The 22636-nt window shown below is 44.0% G+C and overlaps 1 protein-coding gene and 1 pseudogene across 1 annotated transcript; one reads left to right on the top strand and one right to left on the bottom strand.

Moving 5' to 3' along the window:
* Positions 1-20057: 20057 nt before the first annotated feature.
* LOC133930112 (non-specific lipid-transfer protein 1-like) lies at positions 20058-20372 on the top strand. The gene has a single exon (XM_062376810.1). The coding sequence runs from the start codon at positions 20067-20069 to the stop codon at positions 20370-20372; it is 306 nt and encodes a 101-aa protein (XP_062232794.1). The 5' UTR covers positions 20058-20066.
* Positions 20373-21344: 972 nt separating this feature from the next.
* LOC133930113 (NAC domain-containing protein 13-like) lies at positions 21345-22380 on the bottom strand (annotated as a pseudogene).
* Positions 22381-22636: the final 256 nt, after the last annotated feature.

Consider the following 22636-nt stretch of genomic DNA (forward strand, 5'->3'; position numbering starts at 1 on the left):
GGGTAAAGGTCAGCCTTCAACCAGCTAGTACTAAAACTGTGTCGATGGTTTGCCTTAAAATGTTGTTTTGAACATATTTATTTGATAAAATAGGAAAATGTGTTCAATTGCAAAATGAGAAGGCATAAAAATGCCTCTCTTGATCATAATTTGAGAAATGAGTCGATTCTTCTTCTATGTTTCATTTAGTATCTTGATGCGATCTGATCATTTGGATCAGAAGATTGAGTTCCCTCATCCATCAGAAGAAGCAAGAGCTAGAATCTTGCAGGTATGGCCGTTGAAATTTGTTTATTTGTTGTAAAGTTGTCGATGTTTCACTTTTTCATTGCCTTCAGTAGGTAAAATCTTGATCATTCATGTTCTTGTTTGCAATGTCTATGCATATGCAATATTTATGTATATGCTTGATATTATTTTGTGCAAATTTTGTTTCCGTTACAACGCACAGACACTTAAATACAGTAAAAAAACAAATTTTCCGCTGAAGGTAACGCCGATCAATCCAAGGCTGAAGCAACAATTGAATCACCTAATAGCGTGGCACAGATTTCTGGCCTCAAGATAAGAGAGACAAAAAAAAAAGAGTGGATCAAAGCGAAAGAAAATTTGGATTGATAAGTATGGGAAAGGAAAAAAAGAAGGATCATCCCAAGTCGAGTCCCAAGAACAATCTGATGTGGATGTGAACTAGTATCTCAACAAGTTTAATTATCACTTGATTAGCATTATAAATTCTTATAAATACCATCAATTAACGGGTGCAATGGTGACTGAAGTAGCAAAACCTCGAACACCAGCTGAGAAAAGCTTCAGAACGGCAGGACTGATGGTATTCCATTGGAAGTTACACTCAACTAGTGATGGTATTTTTACTCTGTAGGACTGTAGAAACTCAATTTGTATTTACAAGGAAATTACTTTGTGAACCAGACAACAAGTATTTGTACCAGCTACAGAATACAACTGCATAAATTGTTCTCAACACTAAAATAAACTTGACACTAGAGTATTCGAAACAAGTGTACAGACAACCGAGCCTTGTTTTCTGCTCGCAAGCACCACCTTCAGGTAGCTAATTTCATGAGCAAAGAGCTGTATCAGAGATGTGAGCACTCCGATGGTAGAGAGAGAAAGACAGAGAGAATTGGCAAGAATTCGAGTGTAACGGGAGAAGCGGTGGCTCGACGGCGATGAGACAATCCACAATGGCTCAATGGCGTGAGCGCGGCGAGTAGACGATCGGCTCAACTATGTTTGGGTGTTGTTCGTGTCTTGTAATCTGTAGCCAGTTGCTTAGATATGGATGGTCTGGATGGCGGTGACATTGCTTAGCAATGTTGGAATAATACGACAAATTTTTAATTTAAATTTTTAAGGAAAACTGTATAAGATAAACTAGATGTATACACTAGAATCAGTAGGTATATCATTTATATTTGATAAAAAATAATATTTCTTCGAGTAAATTTCGCAAAACTATATACACTTTGACAAAATTATCGTAAAACTACAAATTTAAATAATAGTTTCACAAAACTACAGATTTAGTGTCAATTTTATCGTAAACTACATATCTTTGGTAAAATTATTGCAAACTACAAATTTAAGCAATAATTTCATAAAACTATAGATTTAGTGCTGATTTTATCGCAAAACTACATATTCTAGAGAAATTATTCCCACCCCATTACCATGATGACCAGGCATCGCTTGCAGTCTCACAACAACTATCAACTCATGAAATGGACCATCCTGGAGCTCATAAAACTACAGATACTTCAACAAAACTATTGCAAATTGTAAAATTACAGATTTAAGCAATAATTTCACAAAACTACAAATTTAGCGCTGATTTTATCGTAAAACTATAGATTCTATCGCAGACCTATTAACCTGACGAATGAGCTCTGCTTGCAGCCACATGAACTCCCGAGCTAGTATAAGACTGCAAGCGGGGTCCGGTTGTCATGGTAACGAGGTTGTAAATAGTTCCTCTAGAATATGTAGTTTTGCGATAAAATCGGCGCTAAATCTATAGTTTTGTGAAATTATTGCTTAAATCTGCAGTTTTTCAATAATTTTACCAAAATATCTGTAGTTTTGCAATAAAATTGGCACTAAATTTGTAGTTTTGTAAAACTATTACTTAAATCTATAGTTTTGCGAAATTTTGTCAAAGTATCTGTAGTTTTGCGAAATTTACTCTATTTCTTATGAGTAAAAGTTGCACGCACAATTTATTTGTTGGGTTGATTAAGATGAGCTTCCGCGAGGGCGGTCCGGTCGATGTCATGGAAGCATCTCCTTGAAAGTAGTCAAAGTTGTCAACGTCGAGGAAGTAGTCGTAGTAAAAGTCGATGATGCGAACCAAGACATAATAGTGGTCCACGGAGAACGCACCAAGTGGTCACATGAATACGCTGCCCGAAAACCTGATTGTCGCCCCGTGTAGGTCTCTATGCAGCACCAGTTTTGGAGATCCCGCTCTCCTCCTCCTCGGTGCATGCCGAGAGAAGAGGATGACAGCTTAACAGCGAATGAAACAGTGCAGCCGGTGCAAGAGACAAGAGGATCGGGAAAATGAGGAGACAAAAAGTAGAGAGAGCTAATCAAGACATGTCGATGATTAGTTAATCACCACTCTAACAAACTTATTGAAGAATTAAGGAATGCTTTGAGTAGACGAATCAAAAGGGGAACACACATAAGTTTTTAGATAGGTTCGGACCTCTCTGAGGATAATAACCCTACAGCATGTTTGTCTTGTATTTATTTGAGCTTGCTACAAGGGTGTATGTGATCCGACTCCTCCGTAGGGCCCCTGGCTTCTATATATATGGATGTCGTATGTCCTCTGGAGTCCTCCTTCTCATTCTTACAGATAAACTTTCCTATTTACTGGATACCCTAGGTACCTATAGGTAATTTCTTTTCATCTGGGATCTCATTCCTGGAGATTACGGGAAACCTTGCGGTGCCCGAATTTGATAACTATCCAATATTCATTGTCAAGCCCCCCATCAGTACGTGAAATTAGGCTTCGACTGGTCAAGTACATAGCCAGCAAAGTTAAAAAATTTGTCCCATCATGTCATCGAGTAGGACTCAAGTCTTCAAGTATCTAACCAGGTTCTCTGGGTTATCAGAGTATCTATTCGGGGTTCTGAAGGCTTCTGAGTTCTCAAGCGTTCCCTCAAGAAGATGTTCCATCCAAGTAAGTTTTCTGATCAGCCTGCAAATATCATCCCATTCTTGCAAAAGGATAGGGAGGAAAACATTGGTCGCTGGCTGGGTTTGGAAGTTGGATTGTCACAACGAAATGATCCCAAACAAAAAATTGTGATAGGACCCCGGCACAGAAGGTCATATTTCCGAGTAGTACTCCGAACCATCACGATGGCTAGTCAGAGAATCGCTGAGTCTGCTTAGGCTTTCTTCTGTAACACATAAAACTTTTGGAGTTGATTGACGTTCCAAGAATTATTGAAGACTCATCCATTGTCCATTGCAAAGAGAGCCAGAGCGAGTAGATTCTATCACCGTATAAAGACTCTCCCACTTCGGTGATAGCTTGTTGCTAATATTCTAGCTCTGTACGAGTTGTACAACCAGAGCTTCCGGTTCGAAGGATCTTTTACGGATGTTCTAGTCATGGTAGCACCAGAGAGCTTACTGGTACTGCGCTGATATTATTAGCACTTACGTCATTTTTTCTTCGAGGACAATAAGGTTGTCCTGCCTTAAAAATTTACCCTGCATTCAAGATGGCGTTGTATGTTGTCTCGAAGTCGACCATGTCGAACAAAATCTTTTCTATCCGGAAGTTATCATGCTTCCAGAAGGTAACATGGAGTGATATCTAACCGAAGAGAGTGGCTAAAGATCCGGGTATTATGCCATGGAAGGCTTTTGTAACTGGCCTAATAGTAGACTGGGAGATCTGCATTGTTTCGAGTGCGTTAGCGAAGAGGATGTTCAAGGAGCTCTCTCCCTCGATAAGGAATTGGGTAACCCTGCAGTTATTTATCGTAGGCTCGACTACTATAGTGAATCGGTCTGGCCATACAAAGTTATCAGGGAAGTCTTCTTGGCCGAAGGAGATTTTGGTGTCCGACCACTTCATGGCTTGATGACCATTAGGGATGGCTGCTAGGACTTTTCAGGCCACCGTCTGGTACTACCGTTTGGACTTGTAGGATGCAGAACCACCGAACATGTGGTCGATCATCCTCTCATCCGGCTAGAAAGACATCGGGTCAGTATCGTCCTCAGTGCCATATGAGTCAGAGTCTCTGCTTTGGGTCGTGACTTGAATCTTGTTTCCCTTAGCTGCTTCTTCAACCTCCATTTTGACCAACTTTTTTGAGAGGCGTCATTCGTAGAAGTTGTGGTTGTCGGTTTGATGGAAGTCGCACCAAGGATTTCTGTCTCGTTCTCCAGAGCCTGGTGTAAAGCTTTTGCTACGTGAAGGACCGAAGCGCTGGTCGGGATGAATGTCGGGCAGGTCTGCAAAAACTTCATCAAATTTAGCTTTCTTACCTTTATCTCCCTTGGTGTTTTTCTTGTGCTTGCTCTGCACCTTCGCCGCCGAGCCTAGGTTGAGGATGCTTGATGCCCTGAGTCTTTTCCTTAATGTAGAGGAGCACATCCTCAGCCCTACCAGACTTGTCAACAATCTGCATGAGCTCCTTAACCATTTTAGGCTCCTATTTTGCGATGTCTTCAACGCAACACCGGCTCTTAACCCCTTGAGTGAATGCTTGGATGACATTATAGTCGCTAATCTTAGGGATGGTATTCCAGGTATTGTTGAAGCTGCGTACGAACTCGTGCAAGGTTTCATTCCCCATCTGCTCGCAACGGTTGAGATCATTTTTCATGCCGGGGTGAACGTGGGAACCTAAAAGTTAGCTCAGAACACAGCGCAAAGTTGCTCCCACGAGTAGATTATCCTTGGTGATAGATTGATCAACCATATCCTAACTGCCCTTCAAGGGCCATGTGGAGGTAATTCGCCATTATCTTCTCATTCCACCAACACCTAGATGGTAATGGTATAGATTTGGAGAAACTCAATGGGATTTATGCTTCCATTGTATTTCTTGATCGCCATAGGGCAGAACATCTCTGGTCAGCTTACGTTCCGTAGGTTAAGAGAGAAGGTTAGGCATCCGTTCATGGCTCATTTCTTGGTTCCAGCACTCCCAAGAGTCTTACCCTCGGTGATCGATGTCGGGACATCTTCCGATTAGATTGATGAGGGGTAGAAGAAGCCTCCTCAGAAGCCCCTGGGCATCTTCGTCAGTTGTCGATGACCTGGCACAAGTCATTGATCGAATGACCTTTTACCGATGAGGTCAGATGGCGGTTGATTTCTTTATTATCATCCCGGGAAGTCTTGTTCCTAGTGTTATGCCTCCCTGAGTCTGATGCGTCTCACGATAGGTGATTGCCTAGTCTGTCCCGGTTAGCACTATTTCTAGCTAGAGCCTGGTGAGAGTTCTCAGTCTAGATGATGACTAGAGAAGTTCTCCCAATTCTTACCAACTAGAGAAGCCAGATCCATGGTCGGATAGTGCATGAGGGCCTCTTGTAGAAGGAGGATCCTCTTAGTAGTCGCAGATTTAAAGCGCTCGGAGGGCCCTAATAAGGATCGGAGGTGGTGTGCCCACCATAGGCTGACCATTTCTTACCGCCACGGCCAGAGGACCCCAACCGTTCGTAGAGTCATCATCATGACAACCCAAATCCTCACCCTATCTCCAATAGCGAAAACTTCTCAGAGTTAATCTCCATTAGAGGTGTCCAGATCCATCATGGATGCTTCATCGGATTGCTCCAGATTGTTATCTTGACAATCCATGTTATTAGAAACTGGGGATTGATCCTGACTTATTGTGAATTGGGCATTCACAATTGTCTTGGTTGTCGAGTGGTTCGAACTCAATGCCATAATCTTTGGCACACTTATCCATATATTGACTCACCCCATCGCTTGAATTGTCGCTAGAAAATTCATCGCTGAAATCCACTCAATTGATCATCGGTTCGTAGGAAGGTGAGGTAGAGTTGTAGTAGAACCTCTCATCCGAAAAATCAGTTTTTGGTGAAGCTTTAGACGATGTTGATGGCATGTCGTGTGTAGACTCTTCAACGCCTTTCTTCATGATCCCCACGGACCGCGTCAGTTGTCGATAATTGGTGAACCGCCGATCTACAAACTTGTTAAAGAATTAGGAGATGCTTTGAGTAGACGAATCACAAGGGGAATACACAAGAGTTTTTAGGTAGGTTCGGACCTCTTTGAGGATAATAATCTAACATCCTGTTTGTCTTGTATTTATCTGAGTCTGTTACAAGGGGTATGTGGCTAGTCTAGATGGATCTAAACCTAGTCATCAACTTATTTGCTCGGCTTTGGGTGTCTTCTAGTTTGTCCAACTCCTCCTCTGTAGGGCCTCCTGGTTCTGTATATATATAGGGTGTCGTACGTCCTCTAGAGTCCTCCTTTCTGTTTACAGGATGCTCTGGGTACCTATGGGTATTTTTCTTTCATCTAGGGATCCCCTTTCTTAGAGATAGAAATATGTTCTGAGAATTATAGAAAACCCTGAGGTGCCCAGATATGGTAACTATCTAGTATTCATCATCAAGATATCTCATGGTTCTCAAATAGCCATAAAATTGGTAGTTTCGGTTGCAAAAAAACAATTAATTCAAATCAAATGTTTGAATCTCATTAAATTGCAAATGCCGTATTTATCCACTATGTGAAAAATAGACATGGGTGACAGGTGATGATAGTCATGGGTGACGGGTACCGTACCCGTCACCCCGAACGCGTCACTGGTGACTAGTCATTGGTGACAGGTACGGACCTGTCACCAATGATGAACAAAGGTGACGGGTAATAACTGTTAACCGTCACCTATGAACGTCTCCCATTTGCTGGGGAGAAACTTATAGGTGACGGGTGACCTCTTAACCTGTCACTTATATCGTATAATAAATGATAGGTAACCTAGTTACCCGTCACTTATGGTTTTCACCCATGTACTGGGGAGAAATTTATAGGTGACGGGTGACCTCTTCACCCGTCACTTATATCATCTAATAAGTGACCTCTTCACCCGTCACTTATATCGTCTTATAAGTAACGGGTGACCTCTTTACCCGTCACTTATAGCTTTCACCCATGAACTAGAGAAATACATAAGTGACAGGTAACCTAGTTACCTGTCACTTATAAATAACATAAGTGACGGGTAGGCAATTTACCCGTCACTTATGTTTCTCTTGTCCTATAGGAATGAGCTGTTTCCTGGCTGCATCCTGGAACGTGGTCAGGATTTAGCAACCGTCTTCTCCTTGCAAAAGATAGCAACATCCAAAGTATAAGAACTCGCTTCATCACAGAATTGCAAATATTACAAAGTTCAAATGAGTTCATTACAGAAACACAAATGTTACAAAGTTTCGATCAACTCATAATTACATAAGACTTCACAACCTATGGCTTCTATAGTGGAACTAGCCCTGTGGGCTGATGACTTCAGACACCATGAACTCAGCGATCCGTCGTCGAATATTCGGGAGTGCACCCACATCGAGAAACATACACTTTTATTTCTGCATAATTTAACCTGTAACCAATGTCATGTTACATGGAATTAAACTAATTACCGAAATTAGTTACGAACAATCTTGTATTAAACTTCCATCAGGGGATTTGATATTCTTTGCTCGAAGCATGAGGATCATGTTTCACGCAGCATAGAATCTGCAGGTGTTGCTCGGTGTTTGTTGGTGGCACTGCTGAAAAGAAACTTTGCTGTTAGATGAAAAGGAAAAAAAACTGCAACAGAGAATATTTGGTAATCTATTTGGTAGCACTTACCGCGTACCCGGTCTTATGTGTCAGCCTGCGGCCAGCTTTCGCATCATAGTCCGGTTGAGCTCGAAGGTACTTGTCAAAAGCCCTGCATAAAGAGGGATCTATTATGGAGCCTTTGAATGTTAGAAAAGTTAAATATGTGAACTAAGACAGGCAAAACTTACGTGTCGAGGAGTTGTTTTACAACGTTATAATCACACGATCTAAGTTTGCCTTTTGTAGATATTGGTCTTGACGAGTCGACGTAGAACACCAAGTCCCACTCGAGGCAAATGTTAAGTAAGATCCAATGGCCACCGGTGTTATGGGCGCCCATCAGGTGCTTCACTTTTTAGTATTGTTGCATTGCCCTAGCCACATCATTCACAACATAGTCGGGGTGAAGTTGGATGACCGATATTGTAATAGCCTTAGGGTTAAGAAATGTGACGGGATCCTTGTTCTTCATTTTTTCTTTCATCAAATGTCTACAGATAAGAACACAGTTAGATTCAAGACTTAATGGTATTAATTAATGAATATCCAGTATCAAGGGACTTACAATGTGAAAACCCATAATAATGATACATCCAGGCCATCAAGGTTGAAGATGTCGTATAAGTCATTGAAACCCACAATGAAGTAGCCATCTTGATCACTTAAGAAGTGTCGTCGTTTGTACTGTACAACTATGGATTGAGCACTGCTGTCTCTACAAGCCTGTACGTAGTAATTATACAGGTTGACACATGCTTTTCCCGCCCTTGCTAGCCCATATTTGAATTTCGTGTTGGCCTGAGTCCACACTGGTGCAATGTCCATGGACTTCTTCACCGGTACAATGGAGTTCCACTTCGCCGGTACAATGGCCTTCAACATCTCTGACAGGGGCTTCTTAGAGCCTTTCTTCTCGACCTCCTTTTCCTTCTTCTTTTTTGGGCTCTCTGGGGGAGACGGTATTGGGTTTGGAAGCAAGGCTGCCAGATGCGGAGGAGAATGCGGTGAAGTCGGCTTCTCTGGAGGAGGAGAAGGCAGTGAAGTTGCCTTCTCAGGAAGTGAGCGGCGCGGCGGCGATGCACTTGGAGCTTGTCCAGACTGGGATGCATTGGAGACCACGATGTCGCCCCTCTTCCACTGGATCCTTTGATGAAGAGCTTCACCAAGAGTTATGACTTCCTCATTTGGGGGGGGGGGACCTCCAACACGTGATGGGGGGGGGGGACCTCCAACACGTGATTGGTGGCATTGCTATGTAACATATCCACCGTAACCACGGCATAGCCTGCACATATCGGGACCGTACATAAGATACGGACGCCTAGAAGCACCTGGCCCCTTGCAACCTCGATGTGATACCCGCCAGGCCTGATTACAAGGCTGTAGGGCGTGGGCCCTTCTAGCAGGTCAACTGTATCTGGCTCAGTCTCGGTAGCAGCTACTTGTTGCTTGACCTCCATGGAAGCGCAGCTACTCTTCCCTGCATCTTCGGGGCTAAAATCCTGTGGCATGGAAAGCTCTATTCCCTTTGCTCCAAGCTACCCCATGATACTTGAGTAAACTTTCTAGGTGATGTCCCGTGTCAATGCATCCACGTCCACTGCACCCGACATCTTCCTCTTCTTCTACATCTCGATGTCTTTGGGAAAACCGTATTTCCAGCCCTGGGAACTTGATACACCTCGCACTCGACCTGAGTGCTCCGGGTTTCCCAACGCCGCTGTGAGAACATAACATTCCCTAACCCCGGTGAAAGAACCTTAGCTGGCTTTGGCTGCCTTTTCTTTGACTTTTCCTATGATTGCCTGGGTTTCGCTGTTTCTGAATGTGATTTTCCCACTTTCGAACAGCTCACCCCTTGCACGCAAATATGACCGTGATCATCCTGGGAATTGATTTCAAAGATTCTTGCGGCCTTCTCTAGCTAATTTCTCATCCTCTGCCTGCCATTTCGCCCTTTTCCCAGCGTACCCGGCTACACTGATCCTGTGGTCATGCTTGTTCTTAGCCCAAAGCTACTTCTTCTTCTCACTCTCCTTCTTGAACTGCTCTGAGCTCTTCATCTGCACAAAAGTATCCCAATCTTCCGGTTTCAAGTGCTTGTAGCTCTCGAAGGGTGCCACCCCTTTTGCTAAGTACCGATTCACAAGCTTGCTCTTAAAACTTAGGTGAAGTATCATGATCGCTTTCATTATTGTATTGACCATGGCATTCTTTTGACGCTCGCTCATGTTTCTAGGGTACTCCAGATACTCCATGATGACATTATTGAACAAGTCCCTCTTCGCTTCGTCAGTGAGGTCATTGAACTTAGTAATTATCGGCACCCTCTCCCGAGCAATGAGCCCCGCGACCCTCCGGAATCTATTCAGGGCCTTTTCATCCGTAGGCAACCCGTCAGCATCGATTCCCATGATGGTAACCTTGTCCGTCAGCAACTGTGTTTGTGTCATTAGTGAAGCCCTTTGCCCCATGTACCCAATGGCACCGAAACAAGGCTACCTTGAATCCCAAGTAGTTCAACTCCCAAATCTCCTCTATTTGACCGTAGTATGTACCCCTCTACATATCGTTGTTATAAGCATCTATACGAACACAACTGTTCTGGTATATGCTATTCTCATCTTGGGCAACCGTGTAAAATATGTATCCATTTATATCGTACCCTTGATATGTCATAATTGTGTATATAGGGCCTGATGCCAGTTTTTTTATCAGAGCACTTGTAGGATTACTTGATTGTCTGATTTGATCTCGGAACCAAGTCGTGAACCTTTGTATATGTTGCCTCGCAACCCAAGCTTTGGTCTGCCCTGGATTCTCTTCAAGCAGTATCTGTTTGTGCTCATTAACATATGGGCACACTTCGCTCATTTATTGCAGCACAAGGAAATGAGCTTGGTTGTAAGCCTTCGGATCAGGAGTTATTGCCATCTTCCCCAGAACTCCCACACCTACAAGCCTCCCCTCATGGTGAGACTTAGGCACGCCAATTGGGTTATTTGGGTTAATGTAATTGACAGACCACTCCAATGCCTCCTCCGTCGCGTAACCCTACACAATGCATCCCTCAGGAAAGGCTCGATTCCATACGTACGACTTGAGAACGCCCATATATCTCTCGTATGGAAACATGTGATGCAGGAACACGGGGCCAAGGTAGTGTATCTCCTTCACAAGGTGAGCAGTGAGATGTACCATGATATTGAAAAAGGATGGTGGGAAATACACCTCAAGAATAAATAGAGTCTCAACGTGTCTTCTTTCTAGCTCCTCCAGTAAGTCTAGATCGAGCACCTTTTGTTCAATTGCATTGAAGAAAAAGCACAGGCTCAAGATAACCTCGTGAACCTTTATTGGGAGGATGTTCCTAATAGCTACCGCAAACAGTGACTTTATCATCACATGGCAATCAAGGGAATTCATCATGGCGAAATTCATTTCTAGCTCTTTCACCGAGACAAGTCTTATAATGTTGGATGAGTAATCGGAGGGAACTTTCACACTATGCAAGAACTCACATAATTCTTTTTTCTCCTTCCTGGAGAGAGTGATAGCTGCTAGGGGTAGGTGTTTTCCTTTGTCCGTATCTTGTGCATGAAGCTCCAGCCTTAAGCCCATTTCTTCAAGGTCAGCTCGTGTGTTCTCATGATCCTTTACTTTTCCCTTCATTTAGAGCAATGTACCGATCAGACTCTCGCAGATATTCTTCTTTACATGTATGTTGTCGATAGAGTGGCGATTATCTAATTTTTCCCAATACTCTAGCTCGAATAGTATTGATTTCTTATTCCATATTCCTAATTGTTCATCATCCTTAGAGGATTGATTTCGCTTGCCAAGGACAACATTGATATTCTTAACCTGATTGTGGACATCTTCCCCGCTGAAATGCCTAGGAGGTAACACTTTCTCCCTTGTGCCATCGAACTGCTTGTCCATGTTTTGGTACGGGTGCTTCCTGGGAAGGAAATGTCAATGCCGCATGTACACTATTTTCTTTGAGTTGTTCAACCTCAAACTGCATGTGTCATCTAAGAAATGGGGCCAAGCTTCACCTTTTCTTTTGCTCTGACCTGACAAGTTACGAAGTGCTGCAGATCATTGATGGTGACGAACAACATGGCATGCAAAGTAAAGTACTCTTGCTTGTACTGATCCCAAACCTCGACGTCTTCCGACCAGAGTTTCTTAACATCATCGACTAAAGGCCTGAGTTACACATATATATCATTGTCAGGTTATTTCGGTCTTGATACCAAGATCGACAACATAATATATTTCCGCTTGGTACAAAGGCAGGGTGGAAGGTTGTAGATCAACAATACAACAAGCCAGGTGCTATATGAGGTACTCCTGTTACCGAATTGATTCATGCTATCTATACTCATAGCAAACCTAATATTTCTCAATTCTTCGGCGAACCAACCAAATGTGGAAGCAACGATTCGCCATTAAGCGGAATCTGTCGGGTGCCATATCATTGTGTCGTTCTTACGACCCTCCTTATGCCAACGCACCAATTGAGCCTCCTTTCTGTTGGCAAATAGATGCTTCAGATGGGGAATTATAGGAAAATATCACACTACCTTCTTAGGACCACCTTTACTTTTCTTGCCTTCGTCCTCGTCACCACCATAATTTTTACGCTTATATCGATGGGTTCCACACACGGGGCATTAATCCAGCTCTGCATACTCTCCACGAAACAAGATACAATCCTACTTATATGCATGTAGTTTTTTCTATTTCCAGTCCTAAAGGACAAATTATCTTCTTCACATCATAGGCGCCCTCAGGCACCAAGTTCTCCTCCAATAGCATGTCCCTTAGCAGACCTAGTAATGCTTCGAAACTCTTGTTAGTCCAACCATGGGTTGCCTTCAGCTGTAGAAGCTTTAGGTTCCCAAATATCCGTGTGTACTCCTCCTTGCAGTTGGGATAAAGGGACGTCTTGGAATCCCGCATAAATTTCTAGAATTTAGTAAACTCACCATTGTTATACTCGTCGTGCCGCTCGACATCCCGCACCATCTGGTCCACATTCTCCACAAAATTCTCGAGATCATTTTCATTCAAATATAATATATCCTCATCCCTGAGATCATGATCTATTTCACAGGGTGTAAGTCCTTGATCCACACTATCAGCATGGAGGGCCCAATCCATCTCTCCCTCATTAAGGCCTTCTTCGCCATGTTTGTTACAACATGTATAATTCTCTTTAAATCCACACATGACCAAGTGTGCATGGATATTGTCTAGTTTCGGGAACTCCTTTTCATCCCTGAAGTCGTGACACGGACAATACATTACCGTTTTACCACGATCTTTCAAATCCGCCAAGGCAGCACTTATGAAATGCTTCACCCCGCTCAAGTACTCCAAACAAGTCTGGGTCTCGAGGTACATCCAATTTCTGTCCGTCATCTACAATTAATGTAAAAACATTAATTCTTCATTAACAATGACCTTAATTTCATGGTTAAGAACGTGATTAAAAATTCCCTACAAATACACTAGATCTGTGACATCTCACGGTACATCAGGCAAATCTAATATCAAACCTAACATAAATACAACTCACTTGTTCTAAGATTTTGGATAAACATGCAAAATAGTTGTACAACTTAAAGCACAACAAATCTACCAATTAGGGTTTAGAGGAGGAGAGGAAAGGAGGAGGAAAGGGGAAGATGTGAACCTTCAAAGATCTAGCACCAATTCAAACTTCAAATCAATAAGATATTGGAGAATACTAGAGGAGCCGGTGAAAATCGCCAGCTACTGTGCGGGCGGCACTGTGTTGTAACTGTTCGCTCACACAATGGCTGGACAGCTCTTAATACAGAGTTGACTAATAGGTGACGGGTGATAAGGTTACCCGTCACCTATTAAGAGTCATAAGTGACGGGTTGCATTATAACCTGTCACTTATAATTGGTCTAGGGAGACCCGTCACCTTTACCAAGTTATAAGTGACGGGTTATAATATGACCAGTCACTTATTACTGTTGCAGGGTTACCCATCACCTATGACCAAGTCATAAGTGACGTGTTTAGTTATTACCTATCACTTATCTTATTGGTGACGGGTAATATTATGACACATCACCTATTATCTGGTATCAGTGACGGGTCTATAAATAGGCGTGACCTGAGGTGATATAAGTGACGGGTTGTGTAATGACTCGTTATTAAACTGTGTCTCCTATGTCCTTTTTTACGTAGTGATCCTGATTTGAAACATCTATTTTAATCTCATTAAAACGGAGCCATCACATTAAAAGAAAATGATAATTACATGATCGCCTACCATTTCTACACGCACGCGTCGCGCAAGTCAAAAGTCACGTGATTTTCACGTGAAAAATGCGAAATGCACGCACGTGTATAGTCAGAATCCCTGTGCTCTCTCCCTCACATGTGTTTTTTTTTTATTTTAGACCATGGAAAGAGCCAGCTATTTAAGTATATCCAATTTTTGTTAGGCTAGCAATATGAGACTAAAGTGTGTATGTATTGAAAATATGCGTGGACATGTTACAACTAACATTTGTCTGCCCGCAAGACGGTACATGATATTCATTAAAATTATGTGTGGGAATGTTATAGCAAGCATATACTTCCTCTATTCTCAAATAGATATTTTTTTAAGAATTTGCATGATCAAGATCTAGAAACTTTGACCACTAACATATGCAAAAGTATCCATGTTTATCACACAAAAATAATATTACTAGGTTTGTCATGAAAAATACTTTTAAATTAGTCTATTCTCTAAAACTTTGAAAACAATTGCTTAAAAAAGTAGTGGGTAAAAATATATATTAAAAACCACATCAATATCTCAAATGACGACTACCGAAGTTTTAGATAGATCAATAGATGCTGTGCACGCGTGCATGTCCTCGTGTTTTGGACTAATTTGGTCCAACTCATTTCTTTACGAAGATATTTATACGCCCACTTCCTTCCCTATTGGATCATCATATTGGCCCAATGCCCTAGAGCCGATGGCCCTTTAAACTACTGTTTATTTTTTAATATCTTAATATTAGAGCATAAATTATACTTAGTAGCTAAATGTACACTAAACACACATCACACGTTACACACATACAACAACACACTCTAAGACGCACACTAAACTTACAACTAATACACACGTCACGAGTCGTAAGGACCTCGACGAAATCACACAGGCTTTTTAGACGGCGGGCATGTCGTAGTCTAATTGTGGCTCTAGTGCTCACAAGCACAGCCCAATGACCTCTCGCTCATGCTGCCGCCCATGGCCGCGCCCCACGGCATCAAGCCGCATTGCTATATTGTCCCTCTAAGCTCAAAAATTATGTACTTAAAAAAAGTCCAAATTACCCTCCTGACACATTGAAATGTGGTTTTCGTCCTAGTTGATGCTGACATGGATCGGTTTGGATGACATGGCAATGACCAGAGAAAAAACACAAAAATCTGTGATTAAAAAATGGTAGGACCTATGCGTCATTCTCTGTCACTTTCTTCTACCTCCCCTCCCCTTTTGCACATATTCTCTCTCTTGCTCGAGGAGACGAAGCCGCCATGCCAACCGCAGCAACGCTCGACGTGGCTGAAGCTCAGGTGCCAGCCTCTCCTCCCTCTCCAGGTCCACCTCGCTTGCTGCTGCAGATAGGCCGTAGGGCTTGGTGTTCTGCTCAGGAAGATAAGGCATCGGATCTGGATACGGCATTGCTAAGCCTGAGAAGACGCGCCACCAAATTCGTTGCCAGGGACGAGCCAAGGCAGAGCGGAGCGCAGCAGCAAGTCGATCGATTAGCTAATATCGGCAGCATGGGCGATATTGCCAAGCAAATCGGTTGGCTCGTGCTCATTGGCAGAAATCTAAGCTTAGCGGTGCAAAAGACAATGGCTCATGCTCGCAGGTGGAAAGCGAAGCTTGGGGCGGAAGAGTTTGATTTGATCAATGGGTTGGCCGCACGGATGCTGAAATTGGCCTCAAGTTTGATGCTACCCTGGTGATGCGGATGATGATGCGGAAGAGACGGAAGGAGGAGCGGTGGCCACGGCGGTGCGTAGCAGCAGATGTCCGAGGAGACCGTGATGGACGGACGCCTCCTCGTCGGCTTCGCCGGCAAACGCTCCGGCCCGTTGACCGAGCTGGCGGTTATTTGTGCGAGGAGGTTACGGGGATGGAGTAGTGGAGGACGCTGGCAGGTTGACCCTAGTATGTGTCATCGCCTACATACAAACCAGTGTCCACATCAGCGCAAAACCACGATAAAACCTAGTCGAGGGTCTAATTTGCCCGATTTTTAATAGTTCAAGATGTTGGTGTATATCTGGTATCTCTCCTACTTAAAAAAGTTATAGTCCGTGTATCGTCAACGTTTTCCTGCCCCCCGTCCTTCTTTCGCTCTCCCGCCCGCACGCACGCTAACCCCGCTCCTGCTGATCCTGCTTTCGCATCCTCCAACGTCGCTCCGCCTCCCCGCTCCCTTTCCTTCCGCAACGCGCGGTTATCCCACACCGCCTCTATCCCGCACAACGCACACCTCCTTCCAATCCCAACCCCGTGGATACCTCTCCTCCCACGCCGCCGCCCTATCACGTGTCCTCTTCCCACGCAATCGTGCTCCATCCTCCCACAGGCACCACCTGCGGGTCTAGACAGGTCACCGGCTGCCATCACCCGCTCGCGAGCATATCTTTCTCCGCGTCGGCGCCACCTCCACGGCCTCGATCCCTACCCCAGCCCCAATCCTTGACAACATCAAGGTTGAGTAGCTCGAGCAAACTCCTCGATCCCGCAACCGAGCCCGGCCCCGCACTCCCACCTCACCCTCCACACCTCGCCATCATCTCCTCTCTCGCCACGCACTCGCGCCTCCCCCGCCACGCCTGACGTGGTGCCAACGCCCAGAGCGGACAAAGAAACAGCGCCCGACGCTCTCGGCCTCGACCTCCTGCTGCGGCGTGGGAGAAGACCGAGGAAACGAGGACCTGGGTTGGCTGCATAGACTGCTGCACTACCGTCGGTCGCCACCGCTGGAGAGAGGCCACAGGAGATGATGTTGTCGAGGGCGAGCAGCAGCACGGTCGACGTCGAGGCCAACACCTGCACAAGCTTGTCGATGAGCTCCATGAACTTGGCCGCCTCTTCCTTGTCAATGAACTTATCGAGGTCAGCGCCTGCACGAGCCTGATCTCCCTCTATCAGTCCATTAATTTTTGTTTGCTTCCTGATTTATTAGGGATGCAAGAGTGCAAGACAATGAGACAATGGAAAGCACCACCACCTACCAGATGCTTGAGATAATGCCTCACAACAAGATGATATTTGAGAGTTGAGAGGGTACGATTTTCTCGCTTATTTTTGTCTGCACTGAGATGAAACTTTCATTTAATCCGATTTCTGTTCAGTAAGGGTGGTGGCTGATAACCATGCTTGATAATTGACAGATCTGAGCACGTTCTAATGACAATATACATAATGTACAACTACCATAGCTTTTATGCTTTCTAATGCTTACACACCTATATTAATTTGCTATCAATCGGTAGTAGTTGGATTCAGAGCTGAGGTGATACACTAGTTCTTTTGTTAGTGAGAAAAAATTTAGGGTGCATCTCAAGCGTTACAATGTTTTATGCTATGACCTCTCAAAAAAAATGTTTGATGCTATGAAAATTTTCCAGTCCCTTTGTTATTTGCTCTGCTAAATAAAGTATTACAACTTGAATGGAGTAGTCTGTTACCACAACATACTAGGCCTGTTCAATTCATTGGATCTCTGTTTAATATTGTATCACTTGAAGTATAATATGAGTTGTGCTCATTTAAAAATGTGATAATCTATTGCTTTAGATGTGGGAACATAAATGATGACATTGTACTCTTGTGATTTTAATTTCAGCACGATTTTCTTTTAAAATGTCTATTGTATGAATGTTTACATCTTTCTCTGCCTTTTCTTCTTTGTAAATATTGCAGGGAGATAAAAAAGGAATTATTAATCTTTATCTCTATCTCTACTACTTAAAAAATACACAAAAATTCAATCACAAACCTAATAATCAATTTTTTCATCTGTCAAAAGAGGGTTTGTAATTATTCTTCCATTAGAATTTGTTGCTTCACTAATTTCTTGATAATAATTTGGAACTGGAAAAGGTTTGCCCTTTTTGGTGATTTGGTCCCTAATATTATTACCATTTTGCTGATCATGGTGCAGTGTTGGTGTGAGACTACTATAGGGGATATGATTTAACCATGCTTTATTCAATTGGACAATCCAGAGGACACATCATGCCTTTTTATTCTGCAAATTGCTCGCTGTCACCTAGGTCGTGTGCAATTTTATGATTTTTTTGTTCCAATATTTGGACTGAGTCTTATTTTGAGACCACTTATACTGCCATCAAGTGATAATTGGAAAGAGTCACCCGTTTTGTGGGAGAATTATGAAGGGCTAAGTCTTTAAAGAAAGGGCACTCACATTTATACATCCTCAGAATAGACTTTCTGTATCCAATATTGATATGCATCCTCAGAATAGGCATGGAGTAGGTAAAAATGTTACGAGGACATGTCTGTCGTTATATCCCTTGCCTAATTCACCTAGGTATGAAGATGTGAATGTTGCACACTGTCCACCTCTGTTGTCTTGTCTACTACTGCAGCCTGCAGATCGTTGTCGTTGCTTCACCTCAGCAGGAAGTGAGGTATGCATTAGCATTCGGCCTCATTGAGTCCTGTTGTACTAGCTTGTATGGTCCAATGCTGCAAAGTCCACCCGCGTGGCCTTGCCATCAGGTAGGGATCAGCTAAACAAAGGTACAACTGGCTACAAGTGCAGCATCACAGATGGGTTCTTGCACTCATGTAAATGGCCTCTTTTTGTGGTTCATAACATAAAACATCTAGCAAGAGGAGCCTACTAATTGGTTATGTGATATTCATTACTTCACCCAATCAATTATATTACCTTATGAATTTTTTTACTCCCGTTGTAACGCACGAACACGTAACTAATTGGAGTTAAAGGGAGGAAAATTGAACCCAAGCAAGAGTTGAAGGAGGCAAAATAGATACTTTCCAAAAAGAAATCCTTTCTGTTTAATTCACTGGATATGCGGGAGCAGTACAAGAATGTGATCCGTAACGTCCGGGACATGCAGTGGGCGTGGGCGACGTGGGCGGCATGGGCCGGTATGCATGGACCCGTGCGGGGAAGCTGACTCATCACACAACTAACATGGGCTCCGCCCATATTGCCTATTGGTAAAGCACAACGGCACAAGAATTTGTAGGAATTTTACTCGCATCGCGCGGTGCAGTTCCTTCCAAATTTCTTTACACCCTTCGTTACAAATCTGCATACGTAAAAAAGAAATTGCACATTACTAATCTTGCTAAATTGTGTTCATGCTTGCGGCGCTGCGTGGATATGTGTAAATGTGTGAAAGCTACGCGGACAGATCATACCATTTGGAAGCCATTGGAGTACTTGAGTTTGAGTTGCTCCAAGATCAAGGAACACGCTGACAATCTGGTGTTGCAACATGGTTTACATTGACAATTAATTGCAATTTTGTTTCAAGTGGTTATGCAAATATATATGCCAAACGCATTCCAGATACTAGTTAATCCGTACTTAATAGTAAGTTCTAATCGAGCTAGCTGCAGGAAGGAAAATATTTCCTGTGACTGTCCAAAACAAACAGTCAAACTGAACATGGAAAGGTTCGCTGGTGTGTTTGCTACCAAGCCGAGCATCCCTCAACTCCTCCGTGCTGTTGTATTTTCTCAAGACCACGGACCACGGGCCACGGCGTCCTCCAACAGAATACCTAATCCAATAACTTAACTATCAAACCTGGTGCACGATCCTCTAGAAACTCTTGCACCTGCACCCTGGAACACCAAAAAGGTGTTCCATTTTTGCTGAAAATCAAAACTAAACCAGTGAGCAAAAACCTGGTACCACCAACAATCAACACGTCCCATGCCTGAAACTTGAATAACCATTGAACACCCCACTACCCCAGTTCATCTATGCCTATAAATACCATACACAACCCAAAACCAATAGCGCTAGCATGCATCATTCTCACTGCCTCGATTATCGCAGCCTCACCAACGGAACCAGCCATGACGAAGAGCTCGGCCTTCGCCGTCCTCCTCCTCGCGATGCTCGCGGTCCAGCAGCTGGCCGTGCGGGCCGACATCGCATGCTCCGACGTGCTCAACGACCTGTCCCCGTGCCTCGGCTTCCTGCAGGGCGACGAGGACCGCCCCTCCGGCGCCTGCTGCGCCGGCGTGGCCACCCTCTACGCGGCCGCGGACACCAAGGCCGAGAGGCAGGCCACGTGCGAGTGCCTCAAGGCGGCCTACCGCCAGGTCAACGCCAACATCTCCGCCGCGCGGGAACTGCCGGGCGACTGCGGCCTCTCGCTGCCCTACATCATCTCCCCGGACATCGACTGCACCAAGTGAGTTGTACACACGGTGACACAAGTTTATACCAGTTGACACAGCATGTCAACATGCATGCATGCATAATATATACTGCACAAACAAATAGTACAAACTAGCAGTGGATCCTACGTACGTACTTGCGCCGGTAGATACTGTTTCAAGTGATTAAATCATAGATCAACGACTATGCTCAAACAGCGTAGCATTCAATTCATCAAAGAAACCCCGAAAAAAAAAAGAAGATGTGCAAGTGTGCAGAATTTATTCACAAGCCACGTACGGTACAGTTCGGAAATAGATTATCACAAGTTACGCATGCCCATACGGTTAGTCAGTGCTCAGCTGAAAAGGAGAGCAGAAAAATATGAATAGTCGTGAATTTTTTTCCTTTACAAAGGTAGGCAGCTACCTTACATTTAGCCAGCGAAATATCTTGTTAATGGCAAGCAAAATCAAACATTACATCCGAGTTAACAAATTTTTTCCCTTTGCTTTTGGCAGGATTGAATGAAGGGACCTTATCAGGTTCCGTACGACCGATGAGGACAACGACGAGCACTCTGCTTCAGCTGAATTGTGTTATTAGAATAAAGGATTTGGTGATGTATTCTAGTAATATTAATTCTACTGTAATCGTGTGCGTGTTATTGGCATCACCCTTGTGCCAGACTCGCTCTGTACTCGTGCGTGCAACTATATACTAATCCCTTAAGAAACATATATGCTCATCGACTCTATGTTCATATTTAACGTTTGGTCGTTTTTGATAATATGATACTCTTAGAAATGCTTATTTTAGTTTTGGATTCTGAAAAATTACTTCTAGATTGTAGATTTTAAAAAGCTAAAGGTTATTTGACATTTTGGATTCTGAAGTGGGGTGGATGTTTATTTTAGTTGTGTAATGTATATAATATCCCTAATTTTTTTAGTACATATTTATATCAATTTAATCTTTTCTTTCATTGTATGAGCATGATGCATAAGCAATTACAAATCACACTGCAACATGTAGAGGTTTCCAACCTTCTAAAGGATTAACGGGTGCAAAGTACAACTTATATATACACAACAAGACAAACCTGGCTGAAGTTACAATGAGGAAATGGTGTGGAGAAATCTGACAGAGGTTCGAACATTTCTTGGTCATTGGCTATTTGCAGCAAAAGCCCTTCAAGATCCCCTAGTGGAAGCTCTGTGCTAGAACATTCTACTGTCACCACAGCATCACTGCTGGCGGTAGGACCTGCAGCGCAAACTTCCCCCTGATCATTTCCAATCTGCGACAGGAGCCCCTCAAGATCCCCAATGGGAAGCTCACGGTCACTATGCTCCTCGACTATAGAAGCACAATTAGCGCTGGTAGGAACAGGATGAGCAGCAGCATCCGCAACCACTCCCTCCTCCTCGTCCAACCAATCCTCCTCCCGGAAGGGTACGCCGTACTACTCGCCGTTTTTGGGCCCGGCCCCGTTCTTCTGGAACATCTTGTACAGCGCGTATGCCTCGCGAGCGCCCGCAGCCAGCGGGAGCGCATCGGCGAGGATGGTGTATTCGTACATGACCCAGTACGTGCTCCCCGCGAGGCGTGCGGCCGTGGTGGTACACGAGTGTCTTCTTGCTCCATACCGGCCGGCCACCGCCGCAGACGAAGCGGTCCTTCCCCGTGGCCTTCCAGTAGCCGTCGCTGGTGGTGCGGCTGGCGCGCCGACCTCTCTGCAGTGCAGCTCGACAACTCCAGGGCATGGGACCATGAAGGATTGCGAGAAACCGAGGCGATTGGGGGAGCACGTGTATTGGGGAGGTGAGAGGGGTGGGATTTGTAGACGTCGACGTCGGCGATGTAGGGGGTCGGGCGTTCGGAGGCGATCCGGCGCTTGAGGTAGTATTGGACGAGCTCCTCGTTGGTGGGGCTGAAGCGGAAGCTCGACGGCCATCGTCGTGACGGCGGGTTCTCCATCTCGCCGGGTGGTTGGAGGGCCACCGGCTAGAGGGGGCGGGCGGAGGGGCCCCGGCGGCTGGGGTCTGGGAGATCGGCGGTAGGGAGATCGGGAGAGCCAGATACGGAAGACGTACCGATTAGAATAAAAGACCAAAAAAACATTTCGGGGTAAAAATGGTATTAGTGAATAATTATAATATGCTTGTGTGGATATTTTTATTTTTTTATATTTACAGTTTGCAAAAAGTTAGTGAGAGATGGCTTTTAGATTGCGATAGATTGAGTAAATTTCGTAAAACTATATTATGATCGTCAAAACTATCATAAAATTATTTTTTTT

This window comes from Phragmites australis, chromosome 10, assembly GCF_958298935.1.
Source record: "Phragmites australis chromosome 10, lpPhrAust1.1, whole genome shotgun sequence".
Taxonomy (NCBI): domain Eukaryota; kingdom Viridiplantae; phylum Streptophyta; class Magnoliopsida; order Poales; family Poaceae; genus Phragmites; species Phragmites australis.

Coding starts and splice junctions, on each gene's coding strand:
- LOC133930112 (XM_062376810.1), top strand. CDS start 20,067: ATGCTCGCGGTCCAGCAGCTGGCCGTGCGGGCCGACATCGCATGCTCC.